The sequence below is a fragment of the Suillus subaureus genome (genome assembly GCF_016647635.1).
Source record: "Suillus subaureus strain MN1 chromosome Unknown BJ212scaffold_30, whole genome shotgun sequence".
In the NCBI taxonomy this organism is placed as follows: Eukaryota; Fungi; Basidiomycota; class Agaricomycetes; order Boletales; family Suillaceae; genus Suillus; species Suillus subaureus.
In genome coordinates, this window is record NW_024538586.1 from 1 (window position 1) to 14,534 (window position 14,534).

The following is a 14,534-nucleotide window of genomic DNA, read 5'->3' on the forward strand; positions in this document are numbered from 1 at the left end:
ATGGTCACATCTCAACCTGATTTCCCTAGCTGCTCAGGGAATGTCATTCCTGCATTGAAAGGAATGTCTTGATTATCAGATGAACGATCCCAATTTCTGCAAGATGATCCGCATGAAAAGGACTCTTTGCCATAAATACAAGCAGGCAAAGAATGGCATCGCCAAAAGTGAAAAGGCTTTCAACAACAGACTTGATGAAGCAGCACCTGCAGCTTCAAAGAAGGAATGGTTAGCCAGTGAGAGGATCACTCAGTCCAGCAGAATAAATGATCCTGCGGCAATGGATTATATAGGAGATTAATATCAAGAAGGGTAAGTTGACTTTGGCTACATCGAAGTCAGAATTGATTGTTGCACTCAGCACCAAGCAAAAAGGAGTTTGAGCTTAGACTGCTGGAGGAGGGTATGCCCATAATGCAGCACCTGCTTGCAGATCAGTGGCAACATGGATATCAATGGGGTTGGCAATTGGAAGAGGCTCAAATTGCATTGGTTGTCGAGCTCTGAAGAATTGGAAGAAGAACTACAGAGACACAGAGATTAGACATTGCCCAGCAACACAATCATCTCCAAGGCCAGATAGATGGATTCACTCAGTCTGCTCTTATGCATCTGGGAGAGGGATTTGATGCAGACAATGATCCTGATGACTTGAATGTAGACATTCTTGATGATCTTGACGATGACCTGGCAGATTTCACTGACATATCTGATACATGGGCAAACTCCCCCAAGCTCACTGTCATCCCATTGCCATCAAACCTTGGGGTAGATCGAAGCAGATGCTGTATGGCAGAGGATCTGATTCCACTGCAGATGTCACTTTGTGAAGGGCAGGCCAATGATGCCCTTCACAACCTCCGGATTCACTTGTGCAACAAGGCGATCCTGTTCCGAACAACAGTCAGGCAGGCCAAATCTCAAGCCCTAAAAACTTGAGCTTGGTCCCAGGTGACATCAGTACAGCAGGCAGTGTCCCTCCATGCCAGTATATATACAAAGACCCAGAAGCAAATGATGCAACTCAAGCCAGGGCAAGACCAGCTTCAGACATACAAACCACTGCTTCGGGAGCAGCTCAAAATCAGCACTGCCATCAGCAATCCAAATGCCCGAGGTCAGTGGAACGAGTCCCTTGCTTGGTTCTGGTCCGTCAATGTGGACCTGGGGGGTCCAGATCACTTGTGGAATGAGGAATGTGAGTTCAGGCATGCTTGATGTATCCCATGCTCAGCTGATGGGACCCATCTGAAGTTTACTGAGTTCATTGGCTTTGGGCAAAGGCCCTACAGGATCAATGGAAGGAAGAAATGACATTGGTCCAATTGGAGATGGATTGGACATGCAACTTTTTCTGGTGGAAAGCAACCCAATGGGGCGACAGGATGTGGGAATCATTGGTGAAACACCTTCCAGGCCATTCATGCTACTCAGGAAGGCAATCCCAAATGTATTCATTACTGGCACAGGATGCCCAGGCAGCATTTGAAGACCTGCAGAGCGGGTTCATAGACACCTGAGATGAATGAACTTTTTTGCCAATGATATGAAACAGCTACTTCGACCCAAACATTTGAGTCTCGGGACATGCCCGGATGAACAAACATTGGAGTTTGAAAATTTTATCCATCCACTGGTGGCTCATATCTTCACATCCGAACCAACTGGCATTGTGATTGTGATTTCCAGCTTCATACTCCTGCATTAGCCATGCCTGTATTGCAAACTCCTCCTGCATCCCCTTCTGATGCCATGGATTCCAGCAATGAATACTGACCTCTCACACTCAGTCTTGCAGATATTGCAGCCACAATGTCAATGGCTGCATCACACATCCGAGCAGTGATCTCCCAATATCAGACGGAGGCTGCCAACACCAAGGAGCCTTCCACTGCTCGGATCATGCACTTTAAAGCTGGGCTGCAATGGGAGATCACTGTAAGAGACTGATGACTGCAGTGGTCAATGCTGAGATTTCCAACAGACTTTTGTGACACCCATCCTGCAGTACTTGGCTGCAAGGCACATCATCTCAGTCATTCCAAACCTGGTCACCCATATTCTTCAGTTGTTTCCCCAGCTCACCTGGAACATGGTTCCAGACCACATCTTTTCATCCCACTTATGTCTCTTTCATGATGTCACAGATCCAGGAGATCCCTCCAGGATTATATCCAGCTATGATACTGCATGGTGGATCGGAGACACTGCAATCCTGGACGAATTATGGCAATGGGACCAGGTAATGGGTTGCTGTGTCTTTCACTACCAGCATTGGCTAGTAAGAACTATGAACAATTTCCTCGAGTGATGATTAATCTGTTCTAGGGTGGTGTTGAGGATGATGGTCTGATTCTTCCTGAGGAGGTGGATAACACCTTGGTTCCATCACTGATGGGACTGAGGTGGCTTAGAGAATGCCTCCGGACATTGGTTGAGGAGCAAGAAGAGGGCATCAGTGAAAAGATGGCAGAGATTGATGTGTACACTGGCATCCTGACCAGATTGAAGAGAGGCAGAGGAGAGTAGTGCTAGTCCTTGAGTTCAGAATGTTGATGTCCAAACTCCATGAAATGACATACAGTCTTCCAAATATCTAACCTAACATTATGTGCCAAGTCCTGAATACTGAATATCAAGTATTGAGTACAGACAATTGTATATCACGTTGTGAATGTGGACTCCTGAATATTGAGACCCAAATGGTGAATATTGAGTATCAAGTATTGAGATTCAGATATCAAGACTTGACTATCAAATATCGAGTCCCCAATACCGAGTCCCCAATATTGAGTACAGAGTTCACAATACCAAGTCCTGAACATGGACTACCGAATCTTGAGACCCAACCATCGAATATCGAGTTCTGAATACTGAATACTGAATACCAAATACCAAATACCAAATACTGACTACCAAATACTGAGTCCCTAATATTGTGATAGTGGACATTTGGAATTCAACATTCCATAGTCAGATCTCAAATATCAACACCTGATACCAAATACTGAATACTGAATACCAAATCTCGAGACCCAACCATTGAATATTGAGTTCTGAATACCGAAAACCAAATACCAAATATTGACTACTGAATACTGAGTCCCTAATATCGTGATAGTGGACATTCAGAACTCAATATTTGGAATTCAACATTCCATAGTTGGGTCTCAAATATCAACACCTAAATACCAAATACCAAATACTGAGTCCCTCATATCAACCCCTGAATACTGAATACCGAGTCCTGACTAGCAAGTATCAACTATCAAAACCCAACTCAATATTTAGGTGTCAATATTAGGGACTCAGTATTTGGTATTTGGTATTTGGGGGTTGATATGAGGGACTCGGTATTTGGTATTTGGTATTTGGGGGTTGATATGTGAGACTTGGTATTTGGTATTTGGTATTTGGCATTTGGGTGTTGATATTTGAGACCCGACTATGGAATGTCAAATTCTGAATATCGAGTTCCGAATGTCCACTATCGAGTATCAAGTATCAAATATTGACCATCAAGTCTTGAGTTCTGGATATTGAGGCCTGAATATTCCAGATCCTGATATCTAATATCTGGTATTTGACAGTACATGCTAACATGGGTAACTACACTTTCCACTTCTTTCATCTTTCACTGTTTGTAATCCACCCTAGCCCATCCACACAACAGAACCCTGGCATAAACATGAATGGAATCCCTTATATACCATGCCCAAGCAATCTGATCTCCTTCCACTGCATGAACCCCATGTCTCACAATCCTTCCGGAAAATGCAATCATGCAACCCGGATCATACCTGAACTCCAGCTGAAGGCTTGGCATGCTCATCTGAGCATTAGAATAATTCCCCATGGTAGTGAGAATGTCGAAGCATTCAGGAATAGATAAATGGTCTCGATGATTGGGGGTTTCCCGATTGGAAATGATGGACAGGCTGTTAAACATGGATGCCCAGTACTGGAGAGTCTCTGACATCTTCTGCAGTTCCTTGCTTTCTGCCTTTTCTCCGAAGCTTGAAAAGCCTTGCAAACCTGCCCAGTACTGCTCAGGATGCATCACCCTGAGTGCTGCTGTTGCAATGGCTGCTGGCCTCACAATTGCTTTGAGGATCTTCTTGGAGGATGCCCCCTTCAATGATGCAGATACCTCCAGATCTGACTGATTCTAGGGGATTCATGAGTTTGACTACCAAAATCGCCATTGCATCAGATCCTACCTTGTGCCCCTGTTGAAACCATGCTGGAGACAAATTGATGCATCCAGGAGTTAAGACATCATTTTCCAAGCTTGGTTTGAACCACTCTTGATTAGTTCACCAATTGCCGTCAAGCTTGATGCTTTTTTCGAGGATTGGAGCAAGCAAATCAGAGGCTGCCCAAATTTCCTTCTGTGGGCACCATTTGATGTTCAATATCCATCGAGTAACAATATATATTACACACCTGGGTGGCATCGGTCAGGGCATCTGGGACATACCATGCGATGATGGCACTGGATGCATCAAGAATTGTCATGGGTATCTCCACCAACTTTGTGCCCTCATGGCCAGGAGGACACCTCTCAAGCAACTTCTCCTCTCTCTCTTCATTATGCCTGGTGTCCTTTGGGGAGATCACTTTGCTGTATTTTGCAACATCGATCTGCATCTGAAGTGTGATGAAGCAATTTGACTGATAAAACAAATTTTCTGAGTCCACAGGAAGACCCACTGGGATTTTTATATGCCTTTATCAGGTGATCAACCAATCGATCACAAGCTATCGCCAGATCAGTGTCTAGGTTCAGAGAAGGTATAACTGGGTCTCCTCCTGTCTTCTCTGCATTGAATTTCTGTTCAGTATATTCACATGCCTCGTGAGTGACAGTCAGGGCCCAAGTGTGCCAGAGGGTTATTTCAATATTGGAAGTGGAAGAAACAGTCATGATAGAATTGATCTGGGGAAATCAGACACCAAACCCTGCATGTCCACACTTTGGAGTTAAAGGGGGTGGAGATAGTGAGGATCAGATAAGGGAGCCTGGCATGATGTTATTTTCCAAAGATGTGTTATCGTCCATTGCTCAATGAAATACCAGATGATTGGAAGTGTGCTGGATACCAGATATTTGTTTGTTGAGACCTGGGCCTCAGATCTCAGTACCCTTTACTTGATGTTTGGTAGTCGGAACTTGGCTTCTTGTAGGGCAATGCATGCTGTGTGCATTAGCTACTCGGTAGTCAGTGCTGCATGTTCACATCTCTACTGGGTGCTCAATTTTCTGGCACTTGTGACCTTCATCATTAGATGACTTTGAATTATTACCTCCTTTGATTTGGATGATATACAACTACCTACAAAACTCATACATTTTTACAACTTCCGAGTTTCGGGTTTCAATGTTCGGGGTTCGATGTTTGGGCTTCGGGACTCAGTACTCAGTGATTCAAGTTTCGAAAATTGTTTTGATGTTTGAGTTTCGAGTTTCAGGTTTCAGGTGTCAGGTTTATGTTTATGTGTGATAACTACCTAGCCCCACCTGTCAATATAATATATATCACTACCTCAGCCTATATGTCCATATGTCCATATAATATACAAATACCTTGGCCCTTACATCTATGGACCGTCTTCCGAGGTATCACTGGATTCTGAGTCAACAGGATGCTTGGCTGTACACATACCTCAGCCCTTACATCTATGGACTGTCTTCTGAGGTATTGCTAGATTCCAAGTTGATGGGGCACTTGGCTGTGTTGACTTTGATTGACATTGACAGGATCTGAGTCTGAATGTTATTCATGACTTGGATCAAAACTAGTGCAACAGCATTGCTCATATGTCCATATAGTATACCAATACCTCAGCCCATACATCTAAATGATATGTATCTGGGCCCACCCATCTATATGACATCCCCCTATGTCGGCCCACCCACCTATGTAATATACCCTATGTTGGCCCACCCATCTATGTAATATACCCCTATGTCGGCCCACCCATCTATATAATACATATTTCACTGCCCCATCAGTCCACCCATCTATCTAATATACCCCCACCTTGGCCCACCTGTATATATAATAAGTATTTCACCGCCCCATCGGCCCACCCATCTACAAAATAATACTAATACATTGGCCCACCTGTCTATATAATATCTGCCATACATCTCTCTTCAGCCCAGCTGTCTATCATATATGTCTATCCTACTCTACATATTGCCCAGATGGGCCCACCCATCTCCATTGGTAATAATATTTCTCCCAGCCCATCCACCATCATTGAAGATATTTATAACATGGGCATAGATGGGCCCACCATCCCCATCAGAAATAATATCCCTCCTGGCCCATCCATCATAGTTGGGGATATTTTTACCTTCGGCCCATGGTCCACTGGCCTGTATTATATGGGATATTATGCATGTCCATTTACTTGTATAATACGGAGATAGGTCACTGCAATATGTGTGGTGAGAACTCAGAAGCCTGAGTGTACAGGAACTTCTTGCTTGGAGCTGTCAATGAAGTGACCTATGTGGGAATTGGATGTTGACCCTTCTGTTCTGAGGTTTGTGACTGAGTCTCATCTGGAAGGTGCATCCTGACTGTTCAGACTTGGGTCACCATATCAGATCTGGACTCAGAGTCATCGATAGCCTCAAGTTGATGTTGATACTAACCAGTCCATAGTAAGTGACAGTTTGATGACAAAATGATTATCCACCAGGAGTCTGACAAGTTAGCAGATCCCTCAGACAGGCTGGCCACTGCTTTGATTATTGATTGTCAGCCTGAGCTTCTGAAACAGTTCTGAACCTGGTCACAGTATCATTGTCATTCAAGGTGTGCCAGTGAGTCAAGACACTTACTGGTAGTAGCAGCTTGCCCAGCCTGATCGAATGATTAGTTAGACTACCACTTCCAAAAGTTGAGACTTCCAAGTCTTGAACAGGAATGATTTTGAGTTGGAAGCTTTGGTTTGAACCTTGTGTGTGGTGGCAGGCTCACTGCAAGTCTCCAAGTAGAACTTCCTAGTGACCACATGCCATCATCAGTGAATTGATGAACAGTGTACTAGAAGGTGCACTATGGATCCATCCATTTAATGATGGATGTGTCCATCCTCACTCAACTAATCTTATCCACCAGTCATGATCATGTCAGTACTTGGCCTTTGAATTGAATTTCAAGCCACTAACAAAACTGGCAGATGGTCATGAAATCACCACACCTTGGGCAGACCCACTTCCTCAACTTGAATGTCTTTCAACATGAGAGACAACTTGGACTCAGGGGTTAGTCACAGTACCCACACCCCTCAACACATCATAGCATATCATGGCAGTGATGACTGATACCCATACACTCCTAATCTTGCTGGGCACTTTAGTAATCCCCACGTCCTGAGTACTAGTAAGTCCCAGGTTGTCATGTTAGTCCTTTCTGACACAAGTTTATTTAGAATCCCATCAGATGACAGCTATTGAACAAACACCTCTAATCTGCCCTACCACGAGCCCCAGGCATCATACGATCATATTAACCCTCAGCATGTTGACTTGGGGCCCCATTCAAACCCCCACAATCAACAGGTAGATCAGTTGTCCTTTATTCACTTGAATACAGTGGCTCAAAAAACTGTCCACATGTTTTTGCATTTTTTACTATTTACAATATTGTGTGAGAATACATAAAGACCTCAGTGACATGCTGATACCATATCGTAGTGCTGCTTCAGGGCTTTGGATTAAGCACCACATTGTGAGAATCAGAGGAGATATGGTGGAGATACAAGGCTAACAAAATCATGACTCATGCAGACAGTTTTTTGAGCACATATTAAAACTATATAAATCATCATTTATGACACCATAACAATCATGCCACCATTAAATAAATTATAAAGTGGTGTCATTATGTCATTTCAAAACCATATCTAACTATACAAACCAAAAATTTCCATATGTCATGGTTATATTCACCATGAAAGCCACCCCCCCTGCTCAAAGGGATAATATCCTCTCTCTTTCCTATTCTGGCCTCTCTGCTTGTCAAATTTCCTCTAGAACTGGAGTATCCAAGTCCACTGTGGCCAAGTTCATCAAAGAAAGTCACACAGACAAGGAAAACTTCTGTGAAGGGCATCCATCCAAGCTCACCTCTACTGATAGGAGGGCTATTATTCAACATATCACTACAGGAAAGGCTGATAATGCTGTCCAGGTCACCTATTACATCAATTCCACCATCACATTCCCTGTCTCTTCACACACTGTGAGAAACATTCTCAAGACAGCTCATCTCAGGTCAGTAACAAGGAAGAAAAGGCTCTCCTCTCTATCACATATATGCAGAGAGGACTAGCACCCTTCTTTTTTCACATATATACCTTGCCATCTGACCCAATCCTATTTATTGTGGTCTTACATGATCATATAACATGCTTCCATTCCATGTAATCCAATTCTGATGGGCTAAGGCAGAGGTTAGTCATCTCTGTTTATGTGTGATAGAGAGGAGAGCCTTTTCTTCCTTGTTACTGACCTGAGATGAGCTGTCTTGAGAATGTTTCTCACAGTGTGTGAAGAGACAGGGAATGTGATGGTGGAATTGATGTAATAGGTGACCTGGACAGCATTATCAGCCTTTCCTGTAGTGATATGTTGAATAATAGCCCTCCTATCAGTAGAGGTGAGCTTGGATGGATGCCCTTCACAGAAGTTTTCCTTGTCTGTGTGACTTTCTTTGATGAACTTGGCCACAGTGGACTTGGATACTCCAGTTCTAGAGGAAATTTGACAAGCAGAGAGGCCAGAATAGGAAAGAGAGAGGATATTATCCCTTTGAGCAGGGGGGGTGGCTTTCATGGTGAATATAACCATGACATATGGAAATTTTTGGTTTGTATAGTTAGATATGGTTTTGAAATGACATAATGACACCACTTTATAATTTATTTAATGGTGGCATGATTGTTATGGTGTCATAAATGATGATTTATATAGTTTTAATATGTGCTCAAAAAACTGTCTGCATGAGTCATGATTTTGTAAGCCTTGTATCTCCACCATATCTCCTCTGATTCTCACAATGTGGTGCTTAATCCAAAGCCCTGAAGCAGCACTACGATATGGTATCAGCATGTCACTGAGGTCTTTATGTATTCTCACACAATATTGTAAATAGTAAAAAATGCAAAAACATGTGGACAGTTTTTTGAGCCACTGTATGCCAGGTACAGCACACCCTCAGACCTATCACTTGGCTGACTCGGAGCCCATTGCCCCCCCTCACCATCAGTACACAAACCAGTCATCGCAAGTGACTTACATTGACCTGGGACTGCACATGAACCACCATGGCCAGTACATCAACCAGGCACCATCTCATGTCACCTCCCAGAATGTTGCATATCCTCAAAGCTCACATCACTTGACCAACATGAGCTCCAACAATCAGGTCATCAATCATTCCAATGTCTACAATACCTTTCCTGGCCCTGACCAAGTTGCATCGGTCCTGCAGGCAGCTCATCATCCACTTAACCATGATTTAGTAGACTACCATTACCATGTTGGCAATGCCTACTATCATGCTCCCCATCCTGAAATATTTCACAAACAACCTGTCCCACTACCTTCGAGTCATTCACATGATTGGATGCATGGTTTGTTTGATGTATGTGAGGCCAGTGACCAATTTGAGGGGGGGCTTTCAGTGGATTCACAGCCTGCCAGAAATCATCATGATTTTAACTGCCTGTGCTACCACCAAACTTCCAGTTGGCACACACTGTATACCACATCTAGCAGATCCAACAATCCCACTCCTCACAATGTTGAGCACAGTGAAGTCTCATATCACAGTGCAGCACAGAGTGTGCTGCCTCCTGTGCCAGATGCTCCAGGTCAGCCTGTGGCCCTGGTTGTGCCACCTCCCATACCAACAAAACTGCCACTCCCTGCCCCAACAACACTGCCTCCTGCACCAGCTACTGTGCTGTTGGCATCATCTCAATTCATCCTCATCCTCTTTGGTCTTGAAGACCTATCAAAGGTCAAATCTGCAGCATTATTTTGAATGAAATGCAATATCTTCTCTAACTGTTTCTTTGTGGACACAACCACCATCAAGGCATTGGCACAAAAGTCCATGGATGCCATCACATCAGGCAATGGTAAGCTTTTGAAACTTTTGGCTTAGGAACTATCACTAATGGCATGGAGTGTAGTTGAGCTTGTCACTTGGTCCAAGATGGCAGATGGTCAATTGGAGGTGGAAAAACTCTGTAAACCCTTGGGGATGATAAAAACAAATATTCAATTCCTCAGCCATAGTGCGGTTCTATGGGGATATAACATCCACTATGCATTGATGATGGAACCTCCAAAGGAAGTGAAAAAACTCATCAGTGGGCTCATCAAAGATAATTTCTTCATATATGGCATCATAAATGCTAGTCATCACTTTCCCTTTCTCATGTGTGATTGCTTACATTTGGTGATCTGAGTCTGCTGAGGAACGAAGCTGACAAAGAAGTTAGTCTATGCGCAAATTAAGTGAGGTGGCACAACACCTTTTTGCTTCTGCCACCTCGCATTTCTCGTCTACTTGAGCTCTAGCTTCTTGATCCAAGTATTTTGCATTAAGTTACAGTTCAATTATGTTACAAGAAAACCCTAACTTGGCTGTCCAACTGGATTTCACCTTGCAAGAACATCAATTAGCACGCCAGCAGCTTGTCGATGGAGGATTCACCGATGATCAAGTGGCCCATTCACTAGCAGCGTTATGGACATTAGCTAACAATGCAGACAAGGAATGATGGAACCTCAGGCAGGAGCGCTTGCAAGAAGCAAGAGAGTGGGAAGAGGAGGAAGAAGAGCAATGCCAACAAGTGCGCCAAGAAGAGGCAGAGGCAGCACGTCTAGAGGACAGAAAAAAGAACAAGAATAAGTATGCGCCACTTGTGCACAGAAAAGTTCCCTCTGACCCTACCATATTACCGGCTTAATACGCCACGCGAAAGCTCAGAGCCGGAGATTATTGTGAGCTTCACTATTTCATGAACAGAGGCTTAGAGGACGCCAAACTGGCCACTCTAGTAGCAGAACCAGATGCTATGGTTATGCTTCCTTCCTCGGAAGGGCTACATTTGTGGATCCCGGCTGCAGCAGTCAAGGATCCAAAGGCAGTGCCAATCGTTAGAGATGAGCACCTCTCCTGGGAGGAGTTTAATGAAGCTGCACCTCGCATGGTCACCTCGATGCGACAACATGACTGGCCTGAGGAGAGAGTCGAAATGCACATACAATTTTGGTATGCCCTTCAGGCACACAGATAGCGACACTCTCCGGACCTGCTCAAGCAAAAAGTGCTCCTCCTCTACCAATCCCAGCAGTGCCACCATTGGCACCAGAGCATAGGGACGGCAAAGAGTTGGAGCCTCGAGGAGCTCAACAATGACTTGATTCTCGAAGCTCGAGAAGAGCTTTTCAATGAGAAACATGAAAGGGAGACGAAGATAGCTATACAGCAAGTGGCAGCGGCATACCTCTCCAGTCAAACCCAGCAATCTGCATCATCGCAGAAGCGCCCCTTCACCCCAGCTGAGGACATGCAAACTGGTAACCAAGCCAGTAACAAGAAGGTATGGACAGTACATCCCTTCACGGCTACAGGTCCATTACCTTGCTGTGCAGTTTGTCTTGGCCACAATCCACACCGTACCATCGAATGCACTGCCACCCAGACGTGGGACAAACAGTTTGACACGTTCTCGGAGTGCATATGCAAAGGACTATGGACCAAAGACAGGAAGCAATTGTGTACTGGGTGGCAATGAGAAGAAGGTTGCATGACCCCCAAGCACAATGCCCGACACTTCTGTTCAGGGTGCGGAGCTACCACTCATGGTGCCCAGAAGTGTCCTAGAGCTCAGAAAGCAGGTACCACTGACTCCATACAAAGCTGAAGTATGGGCACATGAGCTTCATCGCGCAGGAGTCATTGAGCATTTTATTAATATACCAGATGGACTCCATTTAGGATTCAAAATAGACTTCCCTTCTATTTCAATTGTACAGACCCCTCCAAATAAAGAATCGATTGCTGAGTACAGGGTCGAATTCAATAGCATCATCCAAAAGGAATTGGACAAAGGGCGATACATTGGGCCACTCACAGCTGACACATTAGAAAAGCTAATAGGACCTTTCCAATCCTCGCCGATGTCTATTATTCCAAAACCAGGCAAACCTGGCAAATTCAGAGTCATACAGAATTTCTCATTCCCACTGTCCCTGAGCACCCCCCATCCAAACCCCTCGATAAACTCCTACATTAATGCCCAAGATTTCCTGACAACTTGGGGCAAATTTTCAATCATATATAACCTAATAGCACACCTACCCCCAGGTTCAGAAGCAGCAATGAGAGATGTAGTGGAAGCATACCAAATGATTCCATTACATCCATCCCAATGGCCAGCAGGAGTGATACAAGTCTCGGAAACACAATTCTGCATAGATACGTGCACAGCATTTGGAGCTACCCCATCAGCAGGGGTCTATGGACATGTTGCTGATGCTGGAGCTGAAATTTTCTGGAACAATGGAATCGGGCCTTTAGACAAATGGGTAGATGATCATTTATTCATCAGAATCAGATGGGAATTCCTAGCAGAATATAACGAATGGAGGAAGCAATGGAACCAAACATTCGCAAAAGAAGGAATGCGCCAAACAGGTGGATGCATCTGGTTCGGAGAACTGCACCATGAAATGGGCAGACTAGAAGAGTCCAACAAAGACTGCTTGAAACCACTGAAGGACTTGTCAAACAACTCACCAAGATCAGATCACGACAGACTCTTCACTTTCAGCTTATGTGACATAGACGCCCTATCGGAAGACTTAGGCATTATATGGGAACTGCTAAAGGATCAACCGTTCGCACCATCCACAATATACACAGGTTTTTCCTGGGATGTTCAGCTCAAAACAGTATCATTGAGTGCGGCCAAAGTAGACAAATATCTCGCAGCAATACACAAATGGTGCAAGCGGCATGCACACACCTTGCACGATGTACAAGAACTGTACAGAAAATTATTACATGCATGTGAAGCGACTCCCCAAGGCAAAGCGTACCTCATGAACCTCAAGGCGATGCTATCCTATTGCAGCGAGAAGCCGTTTCTTCCCCATCAAGCAGGACAAAGGGTAGCAGATGATTTAAACTGGTGGTCAGAATTGCTACAATCTGGAAGTGTCACACGCACCATCTACCCAGCCCCCAAGCTTAAAAATCCATTCGCATTCTCAGACGCAAGTTCTGGGATAGGCATCGGAATAGTAATCAGGGATCGTTGGAGAGTGTGGAGGCTAATTCCAGGTTGGAAGACTCGCAATGGTAAATGAGACATTGGATGGGCTGAAGCGGTTGGGTTTGAGCTACTCACATACACCCTTGCATCACTCCTTAACATTGATGGACATGTTGTTGTCCACGGAGACAACACAGGTGTCGTCAAAGGATGGTGGAAGTGCAGACACAGGAACATCAAAGTTAATGGCATCTTCTGCAGGATTAATGAATTCATTCACAATCTTCCCTACACTTTCGACGTTGTCACATCATACATCACAAGTGCTTCCAATCCAGCAGATGAACCTTCTAGAGGGATATACGGACCAAGGAGCCTTCTTCTCCCCCCAACCAGTATTCCAACAGAGCTCGAGCCTTTCATCATTGACGCCACGAAACCACTCTCCACCTCAGAAATTCGACTCCTGCATAACGGGAGTTACTCTGCTCCAGCAGCCAAACTCATCAACCGACAACTCATCAGACAACAGGCCGACAAATGAGCTAAAGCTAGTAGGAATGACAAGGAGTTTTTCATCAGTAGGGCACTCCACAAGGAATGAGAGGAAGAGCACCCGTTTCAATGCACTGCTACCAAACACAAACAAAAACCTCACATCAGTTCCTCAGAGCTATAGACCAGACCTAACACCCCAACCTTCAATTCTTCGGCCGCATTGTCTCGCTCAAGATCGTTTGAGGCTGTGGACACCAGCTGGAAATAGTACTAGACAAGCAGTAGTGACGGCAGAGCAGAGAATCAACCACGAAATAACAGATACCCAGCTAGAGTGTATTCTCAATGTTATAGGATCTTCATGGGCACAATCAACAAAAGAGACTTATGGAGCTGGTTTACTGGTGTTTCACGTATTCTGCAACACAAACAATGTCCCAGAAGATCAACGCTGCCCAGTAGCACGAGTCTTGCTCCTCGATTTCCTTTGCAGTTGCGCCGGATCCTACTCAGGATCATCATTAGCAAACTATGCAGCCGGATTGAGAGCATGGCACCTATTACATGGTAGAGCTTGGCTGATCCCACCAAACAAACTCAAAGCGGTGCTAGACAGAGCATTGGCATCAGCACCAGAAACATCCAAGCGCCCAAAGAGGTCACCATTCACACCAACCTTCCTATGCACAATTCAAGACCATTTAGATCTCGACACTCCATTA

General features: G+C 44.6%; 3 protein-coding genes across 3 annotated transcripts; 2 read left to right on the forward strand and 1 right to left on the reverse strand.

The window, feature by feature from the left end:
- Positions 1-3,634: 3,634 nt before the first annotated feature.
- BJ212DRAFT_1302027 (uncharacterized protein) lies at positions 3,635-4,650 on the reverse strand (the record flags this gene model as incomplete). The annotated part of the gene is made up of 3 exons (XM_041333207.1): positions 3,635-3,764; positions 3,801-4,168; positions 4,447-4,650. The coding sequence occupies 3 exons, from the start codon at positions 4,648-4,650 to the stop codon at positions 3,635-3,637; spliced, it is 702 nt and encodes a 233-aa protein (XP_041189765.1).
- Positions 4,651-9,335: 4,685 nt separating this feature from the next.
- Positions 9,336-10,067, forward strand: BJ212DRAFT_1483783 (uncharacterized protein; the record flags this gene model as incomplete). Its single annotated transcript, XM_041340674.1, has 1 exon — positions 9,336-10,067. One exon carries the CDS (start codon positions 9,336-9,338, stop codon positions 10,065-10,067), a length of 732 nt encoding a protein of 243 aa, XP_041189766.1.
- Positions 10,068-10,650: 583 nt separating this feature from the next.
- Positions 10,651-11,349, forward strand: BJ212DRAFT_1524786 (uncharacterized protein). Its single transcript, XM_041341724.1, has one exon. The coding sequence runs from the start codon at positions 11,053-11,055 to the stop codon at positions 11,329-11,331; it is 279 nt and encodes a 92-aa protein (XP_041189767.1). The 5' UTR covers positions 10,651-11,052; the 3' UTR covers positions 11,332-11,349.
- Positions 11,350-14,534: the final 3,185 nt, after the last annotated feature.